The sequence below is a fragment of the Polyodon spathula genome, chromosome 1, assembly GCF_017654505.1.
Source record: "Polyodon spathula isolate WHYD16114869_AA chromosome 1, ASM1765450v1, whole genome shotgun sequence".
Classification (NCBI taxonomy): domain Eukaryota; kingdom Metazoa; phylum Chordata; class Actinopteri; order Acipenseriformes; family Polyodontidae; genus Polyodon; species Polyodon spathula.
The window spans coordinates 66,695,569-66,707,849 of NC_054534.1; the positions used below are offsets into that span (position 1 = coordinate 66,695,569).

Below are 12,281 nucleotides of genomic sequence, written 5' to 3' on the forward strand. Positions count from 1 at the left end.
TGTGTGGATTTCCACCTCTTATTAAATTGTATTGAAAAAGACCAACTGACATGCAATATAAAATGAAATGCAATTTAGGTATAATTACAGCTATGGCCAAAAGTTTTGCATCACCTATAATTTTAGGATTGATTAATAATAAAAAAATAAATAAAATAAAAAAATAATAAATTATATATATGTAATGTATAAACCATGACGGGTCATGCGGTTCCCATGATCTATACCACGCCTTAACCAATCAGAGGTGGTTATTTTCCCAAGCCGTGTTTTATATATATAGCCATAACAGTTGTACAGTAGTTCATGTTAGATTTTGAATGTCAAATATTTAAGTATATGGAAAACTACAAAGCAGTATGTAATGCAATGTTAACGTAACTTTATTCAGCAGGTTTCATTCGATTTTATGAAGCAAAATTAGTTAATTCTATAGGGTGATGCAAAATGTTTGGCCATAGCTGTAGATGTAATTAGTGAAAGTATGACTATAGCAAAATTGTTTTAACTTACTGCATTAAATAAAATAAATTTGTAAAAGAGATATAGTCTAATTCAGTTAATAATCTTGTGTCAATCCAGAATTAAATATACAGCTAAGTTGCTTTTGAAAGAAAAAGATGTGACATGTTATACTCGACTTTCAAAATAAATGAATTATACTGAATTTCATAAAGAGCAATCGGAAAACTAGGATTGACACAATTTATTTTCTTGGTTCAAAATTGGAAAGACTTAATGTATAAAGTGGAATGCTCCTCAAACAAACTACAAAGACTGTTGTCAATTACATTGAAAACTAATTTGTGAAACTAGCCCAATTCATAAAAATCTTCTTTGTCTAAAAAAACAAAAAGGAACATATCTGCTTTCAATAAATCGTTGAAAAGATTGACTGCTGCCTCATCTCATATTTTCTCTAATTTCTCTGTAGGTCTACATACAATACATAAGAGCCTCTATGTATCATTGATTTTTCTTTCATATCTTGACTTTTCGTAGGTTTTTGTGACTTGAGACTTGAGACCTACTTTAAAGTTAATTAAAGTAATTTTAATTCCCGTAACTCAGTTTCATCCCTGCTGCGGTAGTTTAGTTATGACTGTTCGTTTCAAACTACTTTCGTATGCAAATGTGCAAATCTCATTATAATATCGAAGCTTCATGATTCTGCTTGATGTATTATCTTTTTGTCCTGATTTATAACTTTAATTTGTACCTGTTATTTTACGCATGAATCTCACCGGCGTAGATTCAACTGGCTGTTCGCATGTGAAACTTCCTGTTTAAAAGATTACGGGTTTTCAAATAAAGCACTTTAAAATATAAGATAAACCAAAAATGTTTTTATTTATTAATAGTCTAAATTAAATAACAATGGCAATAAATACAATTTGTTTTGTTTCTTTTATATTTTAAGGTGCTTTATTTTAAACTTCACATTAATAATGGAAGGGAAACACTGAAACAAATCGTTGCAGTTTTTTTTTTAAATAAAACACAAATTGTAATTATTACTAATTGAATAGTGCATAAACAACTGAAATATGACAAAAAGTATTTACTTGCTTAGCCTACTGTATGTACTGTACTTTTTTATATATATGTATGTATATGTATAATGAGATGCAAATTCCAATCTCTCCCATATAATGGGCAGTAATGTATGCAGTTTGTTAACTTGTGGTGATATTACAGTAGTTGTTCACAAAAAAGAGCTGTTTAGTACATGGCACGCAAATATTCTACGAAGGATGGAGGCTACGAATTTGCAGTACTTACGAACACATAATATTAGTACATAGAGCCCAAGAAGTGTATGTAGAAGTAAGTGATTGCAGAATGAGTGAAATCAGTTTAGACCAGTTTAAAGAATAGGTGTAAACATATTTTGCAGCATTACAGAGCACTTAGAAAAAAAGAGCATTTCCTTTTAAAAAAAAAACAGTATACATTTTTGTAATTACAAACCACATTTATTTGATCAAAACAGACTTTAGGTAAGGATTTGTTTAGTGTAAGTTAAAGTTTGTGAACTGGGCCCATTAACTGATTTATGGCATGCTGATGTTGCACAGACATTTCTTACAGCAGTGAGGTTTTTTCCTCCTACTCTAGTCCTTGAGCACAATTACACAATCAGCTCCAACATTAATCAAACAGATCATCAGCTAATGATTTCTGACAAGCAGAGCAATAACGGGTTGAAGACCAACCTCGTCTACCACATCTGAATATGTTACTGGAGCCCGCTCACTGGGTGCTGGTAGACTGCTAATGTAAAGGGTGGGTAGACACTTTCACACAAAGCACTTAGTGCCTTAGAAATCCACAAGCTGCAGAAGATGGATTAAAAAAGCTTTTTGATAGTATTGTAAAAAGCACCGGGTGCTGGTGCTGTCATATGTGAATGTTTCTAAATAAACACTGTCAGATTTCGCACATACTTCTTTTATTGCTCTGAGTACACTCTTAAACTCAGGGGAGATGTTTAAGGAAGACAGATATGTTTTGGATTACTGTAGTGGATTGTTCGTGCACTGGGCTTGCAACGTATCCAGACAACTTTTAATAATCAAGAAAATCACACAGACTCATTTAATTTGGAGTTTTAATGAAGCAGAGCAGTAATAGTGCTCTTCTTGTTTATTAAAAATGGATTGGGTGGTTGCAGACCACAGCAAATCCCAAGCAATAGGCAGTCTGGGCGATTCCAATACCTTTACAGGTTTAACAGCATTAATACTTCAACACAGTAATACAGGTATGGTTATCACATACCCAGCCCTTAGGCTAGATAAAACATCCTAAATCCTAAAACATCTAATACATCACTCTCCAAAGCTAAAATGTAAATCCTATACCTTATAGCAATGCATCAATATAAATGATATAAATACAAAATTGCTCTTACCTTCCACTATATGGAAGTGTAGTTGTAGAATACAACACAAAAAACAAGAGCTGTCTTTAAAGGCAGACTTTTGACTATGACCAAACAGCAACCAGCTTTTTCAGAGATCTTCAGAGCATGGACCACACAACTTGTAGTTCACAAGTCAAGTGACACGACTAGGATTTTACCTCAAAGTTTTTTCTCCATTTAATATATCAGAAGACCCAATTAAATCTAATAATTTGCTCTGTTTTGACAGCTCTTATCTGTATGTAAATAATATATTTCAAAAAGTACCGATGACCCCCTTTCAAAATTAATTGAATGTGAGCTCTTTCCCTAAAAATTAGGTAAACTGGCATTCACAGGGTCCTTGCTACCAAATACAATACAGGTATATATCTTACAGATATGTTTTTAATATGCAACACCAGCTCTTTTTGATTTATTAACCTGGGTCAAAAATATATGTCCCTCTTAGCAGCATATTATGTTACCTTTTCAATGTGTTGTCAATGGGCCAGTTTAACTTCATATACAAATGTGTGTTAACAAGATATTGGACAAAGACTGTAGGGGTTTATCATATCTTTGAATAAAACATTATCTTTGAATAAAACCATTAAGCATGCAGTGGCCAGTCCAGTTATTTTCATTTAAATTGAGGCTACAATCAACATGCAAAATATAATAGTCTCATATTAACTGTACCATGCTTGGACTGAGCCTGACCTCTCTCTGTTTCTAAAAACTCTGTGGGTTTCAGACACCCTGTTTACCTGCCAAGGCCAGTTTTTTAATTAATATGGAACTCTACTGTAAGCACTTTTCCAAATTCACCGCATGAAGTAATTTTTTGGCCGGATTAAGAGACGCTTGGAACAGTATGTGCAAAATGTGCCTTATTCAAAACTTCTTTTTGCGTGCCACAATCTGTTTTGCGCTGTGCACAAATATAATGTCTGCATAGTGCAATTTGGCGGGAGTGGCTGACAATTTGCAAGATCCTGCCATGTTCGAAATTATGCACCAAGCACAAAACCAGTTTTGCAAGGCACAAAATAACGCTTTTAAAAAGCAAGCCTTAACTCTGAGCACATCATTCCAGCACTCACTCATCCAATCACTGAAGTGGAATGCAGGCACTTCCGAGGTACTACAGCAATGGAAACCTCCCAGCGATCATAAGGTTCCATCCACACCTATATAATGATTATATTCAAAAGAACGATTGTGATAGTAGCATCACTAGTTTTAATACATGTTTAAAAAATAAAAATAAACAGGAAGCTGCAACCATGCTCTGAAGGTCAAATTTGAATGAAAATGGCTAAGTTTTGCGATAAGCGTGACAGGCTTTCAATGCACAGAATGTTTCCATAACGTAAGTTTAGCTAAGTGCCCTATCCTCAGCAACATTGGCAAAGGGCAGCAGTGCCCAAGGGATCAATCCATAAAATATCCCTGCAGTTGCATTCTTCAAAAGCTCCCTTTCTTTTTCATGCCACTCATCCAGTAATTCCACACTCAGGTATAAGGACACAGTTGACTTTTTTTTTTTTTAGTCATTTATTTATTCTCACTGATATCAGAAGTGTACTTTGACACCAATGATCTGCACTCCATGCTGTAGAGTAGATTGTGCCATACACGTGTGGTAGGAGCAGGGTGCGTGGTGAGTGGGGGCAGTTGGAAGGGGCTTTCAGCAGGAGTATGAGTAAGGGGTACACATGTGCAGACTGCATCCACAGGCAGCGTTCTTGTCCGGCTCCATGCTGAGATTTTCTTCTTCGGGGCTTCCGAATAGAGTAGTGTTTTCAGCATGGTGGTTTTGCTTTACAGTCCACACTTCTGTAGATATGTTTATGTATACTGCAAGGAGCACTGGTCACAGCCTACACTATCCTGTGGTCCATTGTTTCATTTCTCCATTTAGTAGCTTATTTATATATTTGTGGGGGTGGGTATGCAACTTCAGACGTGCCAATGCTACCGATGTGTGTTGAGCTTTGATTCTGCACTCCACGTGCAGGTTACATTTGAGTGTAGACTCGTCTGAGGAATACTGTTATGTGCTGTACTGTTTTGTGCCGTGTTGGAAAATATTAATTTTTGTGCAAAAGCAATAACATTTGTGAGTCACAAATTTTGTGAGGGGATTGCACATAGCTTCAAATATGTGGGCTTAAGCCTTATCTTTTGAAGGTCTAATGCCCTTCCAGATTTATACTGTGTGTCTTAGACAGACTTTTAATTATTTCACTTTTAAACTCTACAGTTTCCCTGTAAATAAATACTTCTGTTTATTACTGCAGTAAAACTTAAATAAACACAACACTGATATTTTTTAGTTTTAAATGTAACTCTGTCCAACAGTTGCTTTTTCTTTTGTAAAACAAAAGCCTCTGTATTTCTGGCTAACAAATGTCATCCCAATTAAAGTCGCTACCTTGTTAGTTGAAATATGATGTTTCTCTTTAATTCAAATATATTATTTCTCTTCAGAGAGTTTATTTAATTCCGTTCCTTATTAGATAAAATACTTTTTAAAACCTCTGTGCTTAGTTGCAATAAAATCAAATAGGTATAACAGCTTTTTAGCTTTAAACATTTGTTCTGCCTAGAAAGGGTTACTTTTTCTTTTTGTTAATTTTCAACACCTAGCCTGTGTTTAGTTCCCCCAGATGCCTTCTTCTACAAAGGTTACAGGTTTCCGCATGCAATAGTCTTTATTACTTAAAGATAGAGGAAGACCCTATTTTTAAGTCTGACCAGCCTTCAAGAGTTTATACCCTCTAATAACAAAGACAAACAGACAAGTTTTTCCTAACATTAACACTTGTTCAGTTCAAAACCTTCTGTTCATAATTTGCTGCAATATTATTTATACTGGTTTTATATGCTTTAAAATCCATTACAGTCATTGAATATTTGTTGCAAATGTTCAATTTGTATCCCAAAGATCAGCCTGCTTCCAGTAGCTGTGACAGTCTTCGATCAGTTTCTGCTCTCAGTAGTCAAAACCACAAGTGCGGGTGACAGACTTTAAAAGCCTAATACCTGCAAAAACCTAAATCTTGTTAGCTGGGCTCCCATTCTCATTCCCATCATCAGTGGGAAGGCTTCAAATAAATTAAAATGTTTCTGTCAAAGAGCCATTCATCTATGCTGCATACACCTTTCATTCAAAAAAGGTGCTCACACCTTGTACAAGTTTAGACTGGAGTAAACACAAAATATGAAAATAGAAGATCTGAAAGTATATAATGCCTGGGAAACTATATAAGCAACTATGTAATTGATTTAGTTACCAGCTCATGAAGTGTTTCAGTGATCCTGAGACAGATATTCATGCAGACCTCCAATCAGTGCATTTCCCAGTACAACATGCCAAAACAAGTTCTAGTAATTTGAAGAGAAAACTGGGATGATAATGCAACAGCATGGCCAGTGCTGCTTGTCTTCTGTGATGTAAAATGAAAAGGGACTCATCAGCTCACTCAGTTGTCTTCACTTTTTATTAGTGAAGATTACACTAATGAGTCAGCATACTGTTTCAAATGCTAAAAACGGTAATTATTTATAATGTTGGCTAATTATTTCAGTTAATTTATTTGATTTTCAAGATTGACCAATTTAATTTAACTTAACTATACAATAATCAGGAACATGTCATGTGTGGTAGCCTTTATAATGCAATTTCTATAATTTAAAAAATGCTGTTTAATTAATTTTATTTAAGCCGATCACAATTGTCTATTTTGTTTACTGCTTAAGCTCATAATATAAACATTCAGCTTTGGGACAGATTGAAGATTGGTTTGCTTGTGGTTCCATTTGTTCTGCAATGGTTAGCAAACATAAAATATCTTCAATCAGCTATAAAACCCGCAGTGCTTGAAATATATTCAGATTGCTTGGTATATTTGGAAGATTGGTAATGAGAATGTACAGTACTGTTGCTATACTTAAAAAAACTCAACACAAATTTTGCTCATTAGTGCTGTTTAATAATGCAAAATGCACAGGGAATATTAAACTCATTTTGTTGAGATATGCACTGTGCTGGACATTTAGCAGGGACTACACTATTATATTGTAATTATGAAGATTGTATTAAAAAAGCATACACTGGTATATATATATATATATATATATATATATATATATATATATATATATATATATATATATATATATAATGTAAATATTTTTTTAAGCCTGGCCTTTATAATAGTTATTAATTAGTAAATGAAAGGTTTGTACTTAATTACTAGAATTGTGTCTTCCGGTTTCTGCAATCATTACCTTACACTAACATCACGATCATAGAATTGCAAAAGAGGAGTCACGGTCTACTTCTATTTAACATATGTCCCTGAAAATAAATAAGCACTACGTTCAACTGTGTAACTTATTTGTATAACATATGAACACAGGTCAAATGCCAAAGATTTACCAGAGACTTGTTACATATTTTATCTGTATGTTACATATTTTATCTGTGCAAAAATGACCTACTAAGTCTGTGCAAAACAGGGCATGAAGGGCAAAGCATCGTTTTGGTATACTGTGCTTTGCTTTGCGTAGCTGCAGAAAGTAATTTCTGGCTAACATACCTGAAACATATTGAAAATCAGCACAGATTCAGGACACAGCACATTGTTCTCTGGTCACATTTTGCAAAAGAAGAACAAATTATTTTTTTCTTCTTTTTTTAAATATTCAATTTTTGCCACTGTTTTATCTACTATGTTACACTTTGTCCTAGCCTACTGTGGGTCAGGTATAAATATATTGTACGTGATGTTTCTTGGTGAATGAAGAATTCCCCAAATAGGAAGTAGCTTTTGGCACTCCATCCGTTACATTTAACAGCCAGGCAAGAAAAGACATGCTTTATTTGCTTTTTGTGCATTGTCAAATGTGACAAACAATGACTAAATATTGTCTCTGCCAGGAGCTTTTATCATGAATGTAACAACAACTAGTAATAAGTGTAAATAATAAATGGCTAACATCTTATGGGGCTCAGCGGCACTACTAAACAATTTAAGGTGCCTGCTGATGGGAGTTTCTGATTCAGGAATTCCCCCTGGCTTCTCAGTAGAGTTTTGGCCTGACAATAAACAACAGTTTAATACTTTATCTAATCCCAGCCAGGAGGTGAGTCCAACAGCAAGCTTTTGCAGATGTTCATATCCAATAATCTATCCATAATTGATGAAACAGGGAGGTCAGATGTAATGGCTGCTGCTATTCCAGCAACAAATAAATGGTTATTGACAAAACAAGCCAGTGTGGTGCTGAGTGCTGAGCAATGACAAGCAGGAAGCAGTGCAGGAATAGAAGTAGCGGTGAGACCGCAGCCCAAAAAGCTCAAGATTTCCTGAATGTGATGTGTGCCATCAGGGCCCAAATGACATGTCAGCAGACAGGGAAATTGTTACTGGAAAACGAGACCTGTTAAGTGCACAAATGATGAAGGAATAAGAGACAGAAACGAGGTCGACGAAGATATCTAAACTGGTAAGTGCAAATGCATGAACTGTACTGAGTACTGTGGGCCAGCTGTCTGGTTTACTTTTATCTCATGCCTGTGTCAGCTATAATATACCTGGTTGTCAAATTGCAGTATCCTCCTAAGACGTTTGTATCATACCGTATGCATGTGCATGCCTCAGTGTCTACAAGTTCTTATAAGTAGAATTCCATGAGTGGTCTGCCGCACACTGTATAATACCTTTATTCTTGCACATCAAAGCTTCTGTCTTCTCCTTTGCACTTGGAAATGTACATAGATTTAAAACAAAGCCATGCAGAACTTGCACAAACAGATAAACAGTTAGCATTTGTGAGATAGCACAAGAAAGAATGTTTAAATCTTAACAGAATTAAAAACTACAGTGAGAAAAAGCTTAATACAACACAAATAATTATTTAATATCGTCAGTTAAACTGAGTTCTTAAATTAGCATTTTAATCACTTGATCATGTTATCGATAATATTACAATGTATTTTGTTGCCAATAACATTTTAATTTGAATATTTAAACAAATCTGATAGTTGATCATCAACATCAGATTTAGTTTTACCTTGTTTAAACAACAAAGTGTCAGCGCTGGGTTAGTTGACTGTACAAAATCAAAACATTGTAGTTCTTACAATCAGCCTGTTTCAGATGATAATTTTATTCACATAAAGACAATGTACCTAACAAATATATATAAAGTTCAGAAAGACTGATGAATAACATATAGTAGCTATTTTTATCAGATTTAAATACAATGTGATTATGTTTTTTTAAGTATTAATTATATTTCCTACATTTATGACTATTTCCAAATGTCTTAAAGAGCTTAATATTTTTTAAATGCACAAAAAAAAAAAACTTTGCTTAAAAACAAGGCTGTCGTTTGAAGAGGATTCTCACCATACTTACAGTCATGTAAAATGTTATCTAAGAAAACATTTTATAGCAATTACCCTTTTAGAGGAAGATCAAGCCAAATAGCTGTTTGATACTGATCCTGCACAGTTAACCAGGTCCTGAGCATCAATAAATGTCAAGCTAAAAAATGTAACAGGAGTGAAAAAAAAAAAACTAATGACTGATCAATCAATCAAAGGGTTAATAAATGTGTGCAAATATATAGTATATTTTTATCCAATGCCATAATTTCATCTTTATGTATCTACTGAGAATACTGTAAATCTAGCAATACCTACAAGATATCAACAGAGCTCTAACTAACCAAATGCATATAATTTTCCATACCGATGGATTTTAAATATTCATTTTTATAAAAAAAAAGAAAAGAAAAATCAATTATGTAAATAATGTAATTGAGAGAATATATTACAATTTCTTTAGCTTACCACAAAATACATACATCACTCATCTAAGATTTAATCGAAGATAAAGTAAATTATTACATGAATTCTAAATTAATTCATTTTAAAAGACATCAACTGATACATTATTAGATAGAAGAAACAGTTTATATTCTTTTTTTTTTTCACATACAATGTCACACAAACTGGAGTCTGATAACTATAAATGATAATGTGTGCTAAATGACCAATTATAATAATAATAATAATAATAATAATAATAATAATAATAATAATAATAATAATTTACATGGGTGTTTTATCAGAAAGGTCTTTGATGCAACAACTTATTTTGTGTCAAACATGTCCTTTTCAACCACATTTGTGGTTGAACAGCAGAAAAATAAAGACGTTTGTCATAAAAAAAAAAAAAAAAATCTCATGAAATGTTCCTATTGAAATAAATCAAAAGGAATGTTTTACTTGTAATGTTTTCTACATTTGTATGGTGAATCATAAATTTATCGTCCTTTTTTTCAGAGGTGTTTTTTTTTTTTTTTTTACCTCTTAATTACTGGATAAGATCATAAATCTTTCAAACATATGCTTACCCGCTTTGTCATTAGGGTTCAGAACTAAGAGAAACAAGTTAATATGCATATTAATAGGAAATGCCAGTGTGGTGACAGCAGGAGGAAATGGCACTCTTTAACAGCAGCTGCTCCTTAGATCCCCTCTAAGGAGACTGCCTGAGGTGGGCCACAGCACAAAGGGATAAAGGAGATGAAAACTCTGATGGAAAACAGGCAAACAACCACCAAGACCCTTGAGCCCAGACCCCAGGAGTCCCAACTGTGTGTCAGGACCTCTTTAGCATTCTCTGAGGCTGCAGACAAACTGCACATTACCACGAGGCACAGGGACTTCTAATGGTTAAGAGTTTGCAAGCTATGTGTAATGACAAATGGAAGTCCTATGGGAGGGGAGGCAGTGATTGAGGCCCTGTATGCATCTGAGCTCTGGTTAGACGAAGGGACCATTAAAATGACAATTTAAATGAAAATCTTAGGCAATAATTCTTAAAAAGGGGGCACTTGCAGATCTCTATTGCATGGCATAGAGAGACATCACTGAGACTCCACTTAGGTTTGACCTTAATTGAGTTTATGGAGTGCAAACCACCACTTAGAAACATGATAATGAAAAATGATATTATTTATTCAGCATGCCCCAAATTAAACTTAATTGCTCCATGTCTTTCAAAATAATAATATTTAATGTGTTGGCAACACATCCTAATACAATAGATCATAGAGCTTACATGGTCAAACAATCTATTAGTGTTTTAATTCATCATCAAAAAGAGTATGGTAATTACCTGCATGGGCCACACAGTAAAGGTTTTTTTTTTTGTTTGTTTGTTCTTCCAGATACAATCTCATTGAACTGAGATCTATTTTACAAAACCACTAAAAAAATCTAGATTTGCAGTCTTGCTTAAAAGTCACATTTGAAATAAATCAATGTGGCGAGCTAGTCAAAGGTTAAGCACAGTGGGTGGTTGAGTAATTTTGGTATAATACATGCCCTGTTTCTAAGGAGAATAACTATTACTAGTTTTTCTGGAACAGTAAAATGATGTTACAATCAAACTTATATATATATATATATATTCCCTTTACAGTTAAATGTAGTGCAACTTTATCATGCACAACATTTGAACTAGGCTATTTAAAAGAGAACATTTATATATTTGTATGTTATTTTCTTAAAAGTTTTTTTTAAACGTTATATTTCCGTGTAAATGTTTATAAAGATTGAATTTAAATATCTCAGACAAGTAGGGTATTTCTCAGGAGAAGAAATTATAAATAATTATAAATAATTTGAATTAGCCTTTCAGAGTACAAACTAAAAAAGTAACCAATTAATCATTAATTTTGTTTGTACTTCAAATTCAAATTCAGAGTACAGTACATGTTAAAGCTATTCTCATCTCTAACACAAAATAATTGCATAACTAAAATGTTATACAAACAATGAACATAACATGAAAGTTGTAAGTACTTACAGAAGTAGCTGCTTCTGGATCTCCGGATCTGTGGTAGGCCTGCCCAACACGATACGCCGCTTCTCCTTCTATTTTTTTGTCACCCACTACAAATACAAAGGTGGTACAAAAAATATTAAAAGTGCATTTTAAATGTGAATGGCAACCACTGTCTACTTATTTGCCCACCCCTAGTTTTATTAATATATTTTCAGTAGCAGATTTAACCACAGTGCACTGGGGCCATTGCCTCACGGGGCCTTCCATGCAAGTACTTTTCCTGAGGTTTACTGCTCTGACTTTTATTTCACCAGTCAGTCGCATAGACTTTGTGGGCTCTTAGAATAACTTACCCAAAGCCACCCCAATATCTTAAATCAGCCACTGTATATGTTTTATTCCAGTGGTTACAGATAATTTATGTTATAAATTGAAAGAGAATGTGCTCATTGGGACTTCAGGAACGAGAAAACAAGTTAATTACCCAGTTGCTTTGTGCC

General features: G+C 33.8%; 1 protein-coding gene across 1 annotated transcript in view; it reads right to left on the minus strand.

Moving 5' to 3' along the window:
• The window catches only part of ttc29 (tetratricopeptide repeat domain 29), a 56,421-nt gene that overhangs the window by 12,864 nt on the left and 31,276 nt on the right, over positions 1–12,281 (minus strand). The window contains exon 7 of the mRNA XM_041263705.1: positions 11,803–11,888. Within this exon, the coding sequence (XP_041119639.1) occupies positions 11,803–11,888 (86 nt within the window). The remainder of the gene's footprint in view (positions 1–11,802; positions 11,889–12,281) is intronic.